The sequence below is a fragment of the Ptychodera flava genome, chromosome 14 (assembly GCF_041260155.1).
Source record: "Ptychodera flava strain L36383 chromosome 14, AS_Pfla_20210202, whole genome shotgun sequence".
Classification (NCBI taxonomy): Eukaryota; Metazoa; Hemichordata; class Enteropneusta; family Ptychoderidae; genus Ptychodera; species Ptychodera flava.
In genome coordinates this window covers 18,343,757-18,358,985 of record NC_091941.1, presented here as the reverse complement: position 1 = coordinate 18,358,985, position 15,229 = coordinate 18,343,757, and the positions used below count along the sequence as shown (strand labels likewise).

The 15,229-nt window shown below is 43.6% G+C and overlaps 1 protein-coding gene across 1 annotated transcript; it reads right to left on the bottom strand.

Moving 5' to 3' along the window:
• Window positions 1-6,843: 6,843 nt before the first annotated feature.
• Window positions 6,844-13,440, bottom strand: LOC139149614 (homeobox protein SIX6-like). The gene is made up of 2 exons (XM_070721447.1): window positions 12,705-13,440; window positions 6,844-8,277 (listed from the first exon to the last, which is right to left on the bottom strand). Exons 1-2 carry the CDS (start codon window positions 13,274-13,276, stop codon window positions 8,106-8,108), a joined length of 744 nt encoding a protein of 247 aa, XP_070577548.1. The 5' UTR covers window positions 13,277-13,440; the 3' UTR covers window positions 6,844-8,105.
• Window positions 13,441-15,229: the final 1,789 nt, after the last annotated feature.

Genomic DNA, 15,229 nt, shown 5'->3' with positions numbered 1-15,229 from the left:
CATCTAGTCCGTGTTTTCTTATCGCTTTCAACAGATTTGAAATTTTGATCTGATGCTGTCATTTTTGTTGTTGTTGTTGTCGTTTTCATTGTTATTCAAATTGACAGCTACACGTCTATAGGTTTTGCATGGCCAATGCTGGTCAGTGGGGATCCCGCTGAAACGCACATGCGACCAGCCCAGGTCCGTCATTGAATTCAGGGGCCAACTGCGCTGAAAATAGCCGAGGAGACGGCCACGCCAAAACAGAGTCGCCTTCAAATGGGTGTGTATGTGTGTTTTGTATTTTAAGAGCCTCAGTGAAACTCGAAATCCGGCGCAAATCGTTTCTTTCATGATGTCAAATTATTTTAATTCCTAAAAACAACAACATGGCCCATCGCAAGGATTTTCTCCAAGGTGAAATCTTTGTGTTCCGCTGAATTAAAGAAAATACCCCTGACAAAAGGACATTGAGGGCAATTCACTCATTCACATCAGCCACGATTTTGAGACGATTTCTTTCTAGTAACAAAAGCGATCAACAAACGAAACAGCGAGATCAAAAAACTGCATTAGTTTGTAAATTTCGGACACGGAAAAGTTAGCGGAGAGTGCGCCATACACTCTACGTCGTTCCAGTCGACAGCTCAGCTCATCCTGGCTATCTCCCTTCGACAAATAATGACATTCAGGCTTGGGGCGATACAAGCTTGACGAAGACCAAAATAAAATGTCGGCAAGATGTTTTAAATTCATCATAGGCACTGTGTACACCACAGGTTGTGTAGAACATTCTCTTATTTGCAAGATCAATTTAGATCCAGCCAGCTCCGAGTCACTCTGACACCCAGGCCGGCGCAGCCTCACTGAACCCCAAAGCAGTAATAACATAACTTGTCATTCAGCGATGAAGGAGAGGGGGGAAGGGAAACCCGTATCTGGCGTAATTCAAGTTCCATCTGCAGATAATTACGAATGTTAATTTCCCCGATTAGTTTTCTTATTATCGCTGTGTCAGATCCGGCGACGTCATTATTTTCAGTTGATATCGTATGGAGATAGCCAAGTGGTCGAGAAATGCCTTCGGAAAAGAACAATTAACACATATGACTACCATAAGCGGCCCGTTTCATCGCGAAATAGGCGATAATAATAATATCAGCCAATGTCTGATGGAAAAATTCTTTTTCTAATGGATGTTTCAAATTTTTCGCCGTTTATTCAGGTATTGGTCGTTACATTTCAAAATGTGAATCGGCAAATGAAGCCATTACACCAAGCTGAATTTTCAAAAGAAAAGTTGCACCGCGTCATGGCGTTAAAGTTTGAAAGTCCTGACTGACGTTAAGAATTCCACTCACTTGCGATTAGATTTGTTTTTCTATGCAAAAGATAGCAAAATAGCCCGCGTAAAAAATTCCATTTTTTTTCATTTTTAGGTGGCGACTTTATTTGGCAATTACTTTAAGTTTTAAATAAGCGAAAAAAAATAGAAGCCCTGTGCTTTTATATTTTCAACCTCGGAGGAGAGTTACACTTGAAAGTCTACAAAAAGGTTGCGAATAAAATTTTGCAGAATAGATCCCTGAGTTTTTTGGGGGGGAGATGTTCATGAAATGTACATCGCGCCGACTTACTGACAAATGTATTCTGATAAAGTACCCAGTGTAAAGAATTTAAAATGCTGTAACAGGGGAGTCAGTCGAGCTTAAAATTCCTGGCAGGCAAAACAATCCAGGCTTTCATTTCACTTGTCATTCTCTAAGTCTACGATGCATGATATGGCTCTGATCTCTATGAAATATTAAAAACCAAAACTACATAAAGTAGCGGCAATCTACGTAATGAGGCGTTTTGCCTCATGGCTATAGGATTCGTCCTCTCCCATATGAAATGTACACCGCGTATGTCGTGATTTTTTTTATCTCTCTCTCTCCTCTCTCTCTCTCTCTTCTCTCTCTCTCTCTCTCTCTCTCTCTCTCTCTCTCTCTCTCTCTCTCTCTCTCTCTCTCTCTCTCTCTCTCTCTCTTACACACACACACACCACAACGCGCCAGACGACAGGGAAAGGCGTGTTCGCGGAGCTCGTTCAAGCCGAAAATGGCACAAATCTCTTTCGACGGGCTGAGGGACAAATGCACGGATGGCTGAAGATGTATATCTATTGATAATTATGAACAGAAAAGAGGGGGGAAATCAAGAACTGCGTGAGAATAACGAGTGTTCGGAACCAGAGATTGGACTCGGCGTACTGGAGCACAGCATCTGTCGTGCTTTGAAAGCGACACTGGCTGGCGCGTCGAACTGTTGTCTCCGCGTCGATGTAAACATTATTCATTTTCAAGAAAAGGCCAAAAAATTATGAACGGCATTAACGGCGTTTTAGCGTCATAAATAGGACAATGTCATTATCTACTCCCATTTCTCTACGGTGCATAGGTAAGGTCACCTTTTGAGAGCACAAAGTATGGGGAGCATTTACTGGCGGCGGTGGATATATTCAGAGTTTATTGGTCTCTGTCGGCGAGGTATCGCTCAGACCAAGTCGCCATTCAATTATGGTGTAATTACACACATTTCCTTGATAGACTTGAAGACCATCAGCGCGCAGCACTTGCGTTATCGCGTTCCCTGTCCGCATATTTCAGACAGGGTGTGCGATGCCCACGTCTTTATTGCTGTTGACAGAAGGTGTATTTTTGTGAAACTTCGATCTTTTCTACCCTCCAGCGATTGTCAGAGAAACGAAATAAGTATCGAGAACGCATCAAGTGTAAGACAATGCACGATTAATAGGAACGTAATTTATGAAATTATCCGGGTGTACTGTAATTATAACTGGCGTATTTTTTGTTTTAATTATGTAACGTATCGTCGACAGGTGTAATTTGTCGCGGTTCACGGTGTGGTCGGTTTTTAAACAACACGCAGCGCTGCCTGCTCATTAATAATATTGGAAAAAAATATGAACGCCGTCTTCATCACTCGGCGGGCCTCTTGCGCAGACAACGAATTTTCCGCAACTGCGAAAGCCAGTGTGTCCTTTAATGCCGAAAAACGAAATTCGAATGTCGGATGTGATAAGGATGGGGTTAGTCGTGAAGAGGAAAGCGTTCCTTCAAGTCAACGAGGATATCACGACCAACCCTTGTGTGTTGACGTTTTGCTGTATATGTGTGGGTGTCCACAGTACCAGGTCGGCCGCTCGCAGCGTTCGTTGCGGCACCAGTCGCAACGGATCTTAAATCTTCGGGTCAAAATAACTAGTCAGGTCATCATGATTTCGCCCTACTTCTTCGCACCTCGATCAGTTCGAAAGATCCAGGCGAAAACTTGGGGGTCATGTATACATGCAGCACATTTCAAGATGGCGATGGCACAACGTATTCTTTGTCTTTTGGGGGCTTTTCGTGTCACCACAACACTCACGCACCAACTCGCTCACTCACCAAATACGCATGACTGGCGACCTCGTGTATTGACCAAAGTATCTAACCCTGTTCAGCCCAACAAATAACCCATCACGTTCGATAAATACGACGGGAAAACGGTGGGCAAGGTATACGTCAGGACCCAAGAAGAAAGCCGGGACGAAACAATGAGCTGTTTTCTTCCCCCCGAAGATCTAAAAAAATAACAAGATTTGCGAATATGTACCAATTGCTATCTATGCCATGGGAGAATCAACACAATGAAAGCAATATATTTGAACAAATAGTCATCCAATAACACGCGTCTGGCTTATCTGTTCGAGTGTTATGGAGAACTGTGACACGGTGCCCTGTGTTTTGGGCGATCGAATTCAGAACGATAATTCAGACGAATGGAACGGCAAGCGTATCTTAAAAGTTCTGATAAAATTATATTTTCATAAAAGCACGGGAAATTGGTGACATGAGCGTTTTAAAAAACGAGGGGCCACGGTGACTGATAGAGAACGCTGTCGCCAATTAGCAGGCGGTGGAACTGTAAAACACAAACGACGCAGATCAAACGGGTCAGTATTTTAAAACGAAATACCGGTTTATTTCGGTGAAAATGTGACCAAATCGGTCTAGCAGAGTCAAAAGAGTCATTTCAGAAATATGAGAGCAGAGGAAAATTGTTTTTAAAGATGCAATAATGTCACTTGGCGCTAGATAATGTGGTCGATAGGCTTGTCAGCGGCCCAGAAAACGCCTAATTGTCCAATAACAATGTAAATAGCTCTTACCAATTTGCAATCGAAATTGTCGTAGGCACGGCTTCAACCTTGCAATTTTCCCCTTTCTTGCTCATTTTGGACTCACCATAAGTGGCTGGGAGTACCGCTGACATCTTGGAGGGTGTAAATTTGGAGAAATGGAAACGAATGGTTTGTGGTGCGGTTTCCTTGGACCTCTGAAAGAAAAGCGTGGAGCTCGGCGGCGCGGCGCGGGACTCAGGCCGGCGTTACAACCCTCGAAAGCGTAACACTGCACGCCAGATCTAACCGAGGACCCTCTCGTGAACGACCGTTTCCACCATTCAACGTACAAATTGTACAAACACCGGGACCCTTCAACTCTATCTGCCCTATTTTGAACGGGCCCTCTGTGTCAATGCAGGTCGATTGAGTTTGTTTACTTCAGCTTATCAAAACAGTAAATTAACGAAGTCTTTAGCGTTAACACAATGCTGAAAGCCGCTCGTGTTTGTTTTTGCAGGGCTGCCTTTCGCCTAATTCGTAGCACGGTTGAACCACGAGGACTTTTGTAATGTATCAACGAGGGCAGATAGACGAAAAATGCTGTGATTTCACAACGTAACTACATATATTTCACCGATTACTACGAAAATGAATTTTAAGCATGTACCCAACATCTCTGGCGGTTAAATAAAAACGGAGCAGACGTCTTCAGCCGACGTGAAGAATGATTCAAGATGGCGACTGCAGAGTTATGCCGGGGACACAAAGATGTCAGGGTGTTTGGTTTCCGTCACTTTTCTTCCTCTCTTTCTCTCACACACGCAAACAGTCTGTCTTTTTCCTGTCTCCGAAAAGAGTCGTCAGTTTTTGGGGGGCTGACCAAACCGCAGATGGCATTCCTTCTCTTCTATCAATAACGCGCTCACATTTCTGGCGCTCGCAGCTGGGTTGTTTATGGACGTTTACGGGGGGATAGCGTTGTAGGGTTTCTGTAAATCGAGGGGGCGGAGCTACTGTCTGATTACCCGATTGCATTGCACATATCCATTACCTTTGAGGAGACGTGTTTCTCAGCCTCGTGAATAGGGCTGATTGGCATGCCGATACCCTTGCAAGGCAACTCTCAGCCAAGGAGACATCCAACGGTCTAATTTGGACCGTCTGAGAAGGCTAGATTTCCGACTTTTTTGTTGTTGTTGTTGTTGAACCGGCCTCTGAGGTGATCAACGGAAAAGCGCTTTGTGAAAACACATGTGATCGTGCGGGCCGGCCGTAACAGCGCGCGGCTACACACAAACGTGTAACGGTTCGGTTCCTTTCTTTGCGACCCCCTCTCTCTCATTTTTCGCGGGTTCCGTGTAATCCTCCTTAAAGCTCAAGTGGGGGCGAAAAGAACAGTACATTCGTCCACATCATTATTTTTACTTTCCAAACGCCTGTCAAAATACTCACTCACTCACGTCACCCTTGACAGTTCGTTGAGTTTTCAATCAAGTTAAATTTTTGAGACAATATTCTTCACGTCTACTTAGATTCATTCACCTACGGAATGCGGTGTAACTACCCCGCCGTTAATTGCTAGTTTCAACGCTTTTCGTCGGGCGAAATGAATTTAAATGATAATATTAAAATAAAGCGTCTTGAATGATGACTGCCTTGTGGTTGGGAATGTTTTTCACGGGCTACACAATGCAGGAGGTCAGGATAATTGCCCATTGTTTATAAGCCTCTGGCCGCCCTTTTTCTCCTTTGGTTGGCTTGACAGTTTACTGACAGGTCGTGTCCTATTTGACATGAACACCAAAACCTTCATTATCCGTAAAGTCGCAAAGTCTAGATCGATTCTCTACGGTGTGACCCTCCTGCCGAAAAAAAATGAACAAAACTCCACACAGCCAGGACCACCAGCCGCACAGAAGGACTGTATAGATCTGAGCTTCACCAAGGGGGTGGCGGGGACTTCTGGTCAAGTTTACGAACACCCCCAAAGTATCGGCGGAAAGTTGTTTCCGCTTCGTCTCGTCTTTCCTTGGACTTTCTAAAAAACGGTCTTCCAAGATCAGTACACTGAGAAGATGTCGTTATGTGTGGGCCATCAATAGGGCAGTTAACAATCACTATGCCGGCTGATACTATACCCATTGTGCCAGTGTAATGTCTATACACGACTGGGGGCTCCTAATTGGACGGGCCTCATTTACTTTCTCTGGGCTTTTTATATGGTAATAGAGGATAGGAGCCAGAGCTGGTTAGCGAAACAAAATAGTGTGAATAAGACTGTCTATGGGGAGGAGAAGTCGAGAACAAACATTTAGGGCCGAACAATTGGGGTGGGATAATGTAGTGTTTAAGACCCATGGTTATAGGCTGTCGTATATTGAACGTACCCATAATACATGGAACTCAGTCAAACTATACATTATCAATAACAGGATAGGCGAATAAACTCGTAACGTTTAGAGAATGTACCCCTCTTTTGTCAGTCTCATTCTTGTCCGTCTTTTCCCCCCGCAAAATGATTGGCACTTGTATAGTACAGATACGCATGGGGAAACTCGGGTGGACATTGCGACCCCCATCTCACTGAACAGCCATCATAAGATGGCCGCGAATTCTAGCCCTGCAAGACATATTATACACAATCGATATATAAAGAGAGCCACTGGGGAGAGTAACCACGCTTCAAACGATAGTACTTTTAAAACCAAGAACTTTGTTATATTTTATTCACTTCGGTAAGGTTCGGCAGTTTTTTTAAAAGAAAGCGCCGGCGGAATACGAAATGAAATGTTAAACGACAATATACGAATTGACAAAAAAACACCAGAGAGAAATTGATTGGCGTGAAAGAAACATGGCTTAGCGGCATTATTTTTTTTACAATAGTAACAAAATTCTGTCCCTTTCCTAAAACAGGCACAAACAATCACAGGAGAAAATGTTCGCTTCTCGTGAAAAAAAAATCAAACTAAAAAAATAGACTGATAGTACTATAATATGTTGACATGAACAGTTGGAGTGGACAGAGATGCTAATCAACTGGACAGAAAAGTGTTCTAGTTCTCATCGATTTTCCCGGAGATCACTTTTTAAGAAAACAGAAAAATACCTAAACAAAGTGAAGAAGGAGACAAGAGGGCTTAAAACGCCTCTCTGTGATAGACGGATTGAAAATACCTTGCTGGTACCAGCAATCTGGAAGCGTCGAGAGTCCTGTCATTTTCATTGTACATTTTCCGAAGACAAACACGTGGGAATCTGTAACTTCGCTATAACACTATTTCTTTGCAAACAGTAAGTACCAATATAGACTTACGTCGATAAACCGCAATGCTTAGCATCACCCATGAAAATTTCGAATTGTATTTTTTGAAATTCCTTTTCGAAACAAAATCACGCAACATTTAAAAGTAATGAAACGAGTCTTTCCTCAGCCCTAATCTTCCGTCTACATTTAAAACACTCAAGTTTACCTTCTATCTTTGTACGAGTTATATCAATTCCCTGGATTTTCTTGCCCGGGGACAGTTTATATTTAAGGGAGGTTGATATTTTTTGGGTGAATTTTCTAGTAATACATTAATATTACTGACAACGGACATATTAACAAACTACATGAGGTTGCTTGTGATATTTTAACCGTGGCGGCACACTAAAGATGGGCCACTTGTCTTGACAATGCACTTCCCCGCCAATGCACAGCATGGTCGGACGTTCAAGTTGAAAGCTGGTAGACTTCGAGAGAGTGTAACGTGTACTTTTGGGAGGGAGGGAACAAAACTGCAGCGGTCACCGTCTCAATGATTGTAAAAAAACCAATCCAATTGTTTCGAAGCGACATCTGAACTACGGCTATAAACCTTCTCTTTGAGAAGTCAAATGATAACAACTTTTCTTAATGGATATATTATTAAAAAGACATAAAGTTCACTATATATTTGTATCCAGTCTCTCTCTACACGTGCGTTTGTGTCTGTGGCTTGTTCTGTGTTGCCTCGAGGAGAGCATGCGCGGGGTCTAGCGGCCGTGGCTTTGGAGGCTGTCCCGGTAATGTAGTGGCACCATCGACTGTTATTGGGTTTGGCGACGTTGAATTTTGCGTTGAGTGTTGCTGTTGGTGTTGAAGCCTGGAAAAGCGAAACAAAAAAAAGACAAGAATATCTTGTTAGTTTGGATGATGGAAAGCAAAAGGACACTCTGGAAATTTAAGAACATCACAGCGGACGGTAAAGGAAACATCAGAAATATGGTGTCCGCATGCTTGTTATTCATGGGGTAATGGCATAATTGCAGTTCTCCAGACATCGATTTCTAATTGTTTTCATTCATTTTGACCGATATCGGGTGTGTTTTCACATTAATGCGACATTTTTCTAGACTATATCTACACCTGTCTGACGGCTGTTGTGACTAGCCTTATACATAATGCAGGCTTTTTTTACCCGATGAGAGAGGATCACAAGCCTCTTTGTAAGGTATGACAGGTTTGGGGCTGTGTTACAGAGTAAGACCTGTCTTGTTAGCACCTTCAGCCACACTAAAACACAACCGTCCTGAAGAAGAGGAGGAAAGGGGGGGGGGGCGCGGAGAGACCGCGTAACTTTTTCCCCTATCTATCTTTCATTCTCTCTGCTGTTTCAACAGATTCCTCTCCTCATGCTGAAACGAAATGACAGCAACAAATAGTGCTTTCCGATTCGGATCAGCCCCTTCGGCTATATTCATAATAAATAAAGAATTCGGTGTCTGGAATTAATGGGAAAGGCGTAATTCAACACCGTGTATGACTATTTGTGGAATTCTCAATTTCTTTTTTTTTCTGAGGTGGGAGGAAAGTGGGCGGCGAGAGGGGAGAATTCTAGCGCGTTGTCTTAAAAAGTGGTACTGGGATTCGCAATAGGTTGTGTGATTCGCGTGTTCGATGAAAGTTTTTCTCCATCATTGTCCATTTCTTCGGTTTTTCGTTGTGGTGAAAATTTCCAGTTCGGGTTAATCGGATGTATCGCCATCAAGTTTCGATTTGTCAAGAAAGATTCGTGCGAATGAAACTGAAACAGGTAAGCAATCGAGGGGTATGTGTGTGCGCGTTTTTTTTTCACCCCTTTGGAGTTACGGCACGGGTGAAGTGCGATAGATAAACTATTCTGATACCCCTATCATTGCGAAAAACACCAACGGCATTCCGGTTGCTTTGAACGAGAAACTCCCACCGAAGAATTCGTATCATTCCACGCCATTTACAGGGGGGGGGGGTTCATCGCGGAATCGGACACAAATAGATACTTAGCAGCCAAGTTTAGATGGACAGAAGACAGGGGGATAGAGTTATTGCTAGTATTTTTGCTCCACAATAGTTGATCTCACTCTTAAAAAATAGGGCAAACGGGCAAATAGTTGGCACACATCTATCTTCGCTCGTAATCCCAACACCAATATGTATTTTGTGCTGATTTAATCTCAATGTTTTAAGTTCTTGGGGCATAATCCGAAGAATTTGCTGTAATGCATTCCAGATACGAAATATACGTAAGATTGTCCGCCGAGGTATGTGAAGTGGCTACACGCATCACGTGTGTAAGTACACAGGCGGAAAAAAATAGGCCGTGGATTCGCCTCTTGTCAGGGACGCGCGGACTAGACGGGGACACAAGTCGAGCTTTTTGTACCGAGAGCAAATATCCAGGATGTGCGCAGTTGCTTTGGCAAATAGCAGAGACATTTCACACTTTTAATGGAACTTTGCGCTGTTTATCAATTTAAAAGCTCAACGTTGCGATTATACAGGGGGAAAGATAGACGGAGTCTTTTATGTGGGAGGTGTTTGCTATCTGTTGGTTAGCAAATACTCTCAACAGCCTCCGATACTGTTTGCCGTTTGGCTAAACTATTTTGTTATTTCAGGCTAGATAAAGACGATCGGACGCGCTTGGTTTGAAACAAGTACAGGGGTTTTCACACGTTGTCGCTCAAGATGACGCCCTAAACTACCATATCATCCACTTTTTTGTTTGTTTTCTTGAATTGGACGAGCACACATTCTGTTCTAACTTCTGGCGTTCATTCCGCCGTATCTGCCGGGATAAAAACACTGAGAATAATTAGTCACGATGCAAAGGATATATTGTGCGACAAGATGTACACCGAGATTTTGTTCAAATCTAGAAAATTCCTTAGTTCGTGATTTTTTTTTTATCTGTGGTATCTTTTCATTTCAGGAATTCTGTGACTCGCCGGTCAGCGAAACGAAATCGGGAGTTTTCCCTCCAGAATTCACCACGAGATGGGAGGGGTATAACATCCTGCAAATTGTCATTAAAAGCAACGAAACAAGGTCCAATTATCGCTCAATTTATACGTGGAATTTTTCAGACCTTAATTATCTTAGCAACAGTGATTAAGCCAGTGTCACGGTAACGTTTTGCGGCCATACTGGAAGTCGGCAGCAGTGTGCTCATCCACAAGCCAGGAAGGAAAAATGCCTACATTCGCGTGTTTATTTAACAATTATGAACATAATTCATCGTTTAGTTTGTTGCTCTCAAACCACCTAGGCTAATTCAATGGCGATTGACTGAGGTATCTTTTTTTATGGGCCAAGTGTTTGCTAACCACTGACGCAGACTGGGCAACGTCCGCTATCGGTCGGAACGCCGGTCGGCCTGCAGCCCAGCTTATTTACCCGTATGCCGCGCGCTTTCCCTGTGATGTTCTGCGGATTCGGCAACATCAAACCGTTTTCAGGACAGAAATAAAATTGGATCCACCATTGTATACAGAGAGCTGTCAAAAGCGTGTGTCTAATTTTGGTATTAAAACACGACACAACATGGTTAGGAGTTTTGTCATGTTGCTGGTCTCGGTATGGCGAACGAGAAGCCAGCCGCGTGTTTTTTTTTTCCAGTTATTTAGTCGCCCACTTTCTGCATGCCAGACGTATTTATTTTTTGACTGTTTAATTCAGAATGAAGTCCAGAAAACCAACTTCCATTATGACAATTCTGTTTATCCTGTACCCAGCTTCTATACAGGAAATTGTGTTAGGATTCGTGGTAATTAAGGAAAGGATTCAGGCCTAGGAGATAATGTGTGAGGGAGATGCAAGCGCCACAACAGTTCCACGTGAGATGGGAGTCAAAATTACTGTCAATGCACTGGCTCGGCCACCAGTGTATGCACGATTTGCGTCGGATATTTCACTTTTTAGAATAACAATTTTCGGCGTGGAAAACCAGGTTCAGTGTTTACGGTAGAATTTAGAGCTTTGGCAGTAAGGAGGTCTGAGGAGATCGCCTTGGGGGCACGTCTCTGGTCTCGACGCTTTGCTCTTTGTCAAGTTGCACTAATTCCCAGATCTAAGCACTAACGCCTTGCATGGCAAGCATTGATACCAACTGTGTTGTTGGCTGCTTGTAAAGACGCATTTCTTGAGGACAAGATTTCGGGATGACGGTTTCGAAGCTTGTGAGGACAATTCCCTGACCCAACCTGAATGTTTAGACCCTCGGATTACAGAGGGGAAAGTTGTGAAGAGGATGACTATGCGTATATACGGGCATGTGTGTGTGCGCCTAGCATGGCGCTAGTGAACATGACTATTTTGTGGTAACTGGTCGATGCCCATTCTTTCTGAAAGGCAAGTTGCGGTTTCGCTAAAGTGTGTGGCTTGCTGTTCCTTGCGAGTGTGTTCTCCGTTCTGTCATGTGTTGCGACTGTATCATTGTATGATGAAATGATCTTCCTATCACAATGTACATTAACACAGAAAGCACCAAGGAATGACTTTTGAGCTGTCGCATAACAGGACAACTACAACACTCCATTCCGCCATTTTTGGGGGCCAGCAATATTAGATCAAGCTCGGTTTTTTGGACGTGACTTGTCGGTCGACTTGATGTCGACATTTCTGACAGAACCACACACTCGATGCCTTGCGAGTGTTACAGGCGGACGTGAGGTACTTTAGAACAGTAAACGAAGACAAAAAACGGGGCTGGTAAGACTCACGTGTGTGCTGTAGTCCAGGAAGTTTACGGTTTGTTCAGGTTACAGGACGGCAACTCACATACCCCCAATCCCGGTGTGTCCCAAATTGAAAGTCTCGGCCCTTTCGCTTACAGTGTTTCGGTTCTCGATTTTTTGTAGAGTTTTTACTCAAATTCATCATAGGGGACCTTCAATTAACGCCCCTATAAGTGTGGAAACTTTGCGGGCAGCTTTTCAACGCTGCGTGCGTAGGGAACGACTCGGGAAACGCTGAACGCTACCGGTCTCCCAGTGATCATTGTAAGTGGCGACCGTAGCGTTGCCTTGTAAAAATGGCTACCTATGCAGTCGTTCGGTTCTATGTAGTCCTGCCAGCATTATTCACAAAAAAATATACCGATTCAAGTCACCGGTTCGACTTCATGCAGTGCACGATTTTTCTACTATATTCACCATAATAGCACAGTTCATTGAAAAATTATCGACAGGGGCTTCTGTTTGCTTTTTGGAAGTACAACTGCTCCAAAAACGCTAACAGGTCACACACATGAACCGTTCATAATATACATGCCTGTTTTTGGCGGCCGCTGCCCGATCTCTCTGGCGTCTGTTCTTAAACCAGTTGCCGACTTGAGTTGGTGTTAGACCAGTTGCTCCGGCTAGTTCCCTCTTCTTGGTCGGATTCGGGTAGGGGTCTTGTAGATACCACTCTCGAAGTAAGCTCCGTGTCCTCTCTTTGAAGCAGTGCGTTTTCTGTTCACCGTCCCATATTGTCCTCGGTAGCGGAAACTTCTTCCGTACGCGGTACTTATCGACGGGACCTAGAGGCCGGCCACGCAATTTTTCGGCTTCTTGGTAGTGTGCTTCGAGCCACATTGCTTGCAATTTGGCATGTGATTCCTTGGTGTACTTATGGTTCTCCAATATATTGTAGAGTTCTCTAAAGTTACCCTGGTGAAAGGCTACAACCGCCCGGGCACGGAGTACGCTCTCGTTCTTGTTGAGCGCCTCGCATGTTCCCGGAGCGACTGGCAACGACCACAGAAATCTGGCGAGTCTCTCGATATCGCCGCTTTCCTCTAACGTTTCACATACGCTCGCAACTTGCTGAGGGCTGAAGTTCAGAGTCGGTAGCTGGAACATGGACGACACTTGGTAAGAATGGAATATACCGCTCAATGCCCGTTGTTGCTTTGGCTTGCGCTAGAACAACACTATTAAACGCTAAATACTGGGGTGTGGTCGAGCGCTCGGCAATGTGTCAGTTTTTATCAAGGGAGTTAGTGACACAACCCATATTATCACTGCTATCGTGCATGGCATTTGTTAGATAAATGGCTTTCGATTGGCTTAGAGGAAATTTGTTGTCCTATCACCGAGGCGACGCTGTCAATCACTGTCACAGCTGCCAATCATCCTTCCAGCGAACAAAAGCCTGACCACATGGGTTGGCTGAATAAATGTCGCCGATAACACAGTAAAGACATAAAGACTGCACTGAACGAATGCAATGTGTCGACCCCGAGAAAAAAAGGGGGAAAAAGTGGAAATATCTCGACATTGGGAGGGCACGAATTCTAACAAAGTGCGCGCTATTGACAAGCAACCTTATGAAACCCATCAAAATGTCCATTTTACCTTCCTCTCCACAGAAATTCCCTTTGTGAGAGGTCCTTAACAGATGGTATGCATAATAATTAGTTTGTAACAGCGTATCTTGACAGTTGTTTGTATATTTTGAGGAAGTGAGACTCTTTCTACCAATAAAAGTTACCCATTTTCGACTCGGTTTTAGCACCCGAGAAGTGTATTCTCGACGTCAAAAGCCGGGTTTTCATGACAGTGTCGCATACAACGGCATTAAAACATGTAAACACGAAAGCCATTCACAGATACTCGCCAGTGTCAGCTCTTTTTTCCAACTGCGAATAAAAAGAAATCGAGTTCTATGACACGAATTCGATTTCGCGCTAGAAGTTTGCATCTGTGCGAGTTCCTGGATGTTGACCAGACCAAGACAGAGAGGGAGAGAAATGAAAGAAAGGATCGATTTAGGGGGAAAATAACGACGATGACTAGTCGCGATCAATAATAAACGATCTTGTTAATGAGAATTATTAGCGCGATGTAACGTGTTAGTTGGTGGCAAAAACGGCGAGCACAAAGCTCGCTCATAGTCACTATCATGGATTACGCGCAATAGCGCAAACAAAACAGACAAACGAGTATTTCATCCACACCGGGGTAGATGAAATAGGTTGCCCGCCCAGGCGTGTGCGTGTCATTACACCGCTACGCCGACACGCATGCGATTCCCCAACTCTTTGTCATTTCGCGGTATGATTCGCTGCTTAGCTTGCATTTGTTTTGGAAAAAAAGTGTCTCTTGCCCTGTGCCAAATACGACTGTCGAGTTATGTGTAAGCTGATTGAAATACAGTACAGTAATTCCACTTTTCTGTTTCCCATATATTTTTACTTATTATTTTATTTCTGTCAGCGTGACTTTACGTTTCAATTCCATATCAAAACACGGGATCGCGTTAACTTTTGGAGATTTTGGATTTTTAAAATACTTGTGTCTGTCCTTTTAAAAAAAACTAGCGGGGTCAGATCTCATTACTCGATGAACTTTGTATATTTAAGCAAATTGAGTCCCTTTCATTTTCTGAAAGGGTTTAGATGGCAAATCCACTACACGTTGAGCAGAAACAATCCAACCATTGTCTTTGCCATTGTTCCGCCGAGAAAAAATCCAGCGTTGACTTGATCTCAGCTATCCTATTGCTCGGCTTTGGCTGGCTACATACAGGAAATATACAAAGGTCTTTACAAATACACCAAGGCTGTGAAAGAAAGAAAGTGCGAGGAGAGCAAGCATATTATGCGAGAGGTTTTTTTTCGCTCCCTTTTTTCCCCTAATCCTTAGAATTTTCCAGCGCTAAATGGCTTGAGTAATTTCAGTATATTACCTGGCTTCAATGATGGAATGAATGGTTGGCGATCAATGGGCCGCTACAAGTGAGGGAAAAAAAATACGCCACAAAATAATCAGTTGAAGAAGTGGAATAAAACGATATTGAGTTTGGCACCAGCC

What these genes read in the sequence shown, in the direction of transcription:
- LOC139149614 (XM_070721447.1), bottom strand. Translation starts at nt 13,276, where the DNA reads ATGTTCCAGCTACCGACTCTGAACTTCAGCCCTCAGCAAGTTGCGAGC. An exon ending in GCAGCGGCCGCCAAAAACAG is followed by an intron (nt 8,278 to 12,704) that starts GCATGTATATTA and finishes TCGCTTTTCCAG; the next exon opens with GCTTCAACACCAACAGCAAC.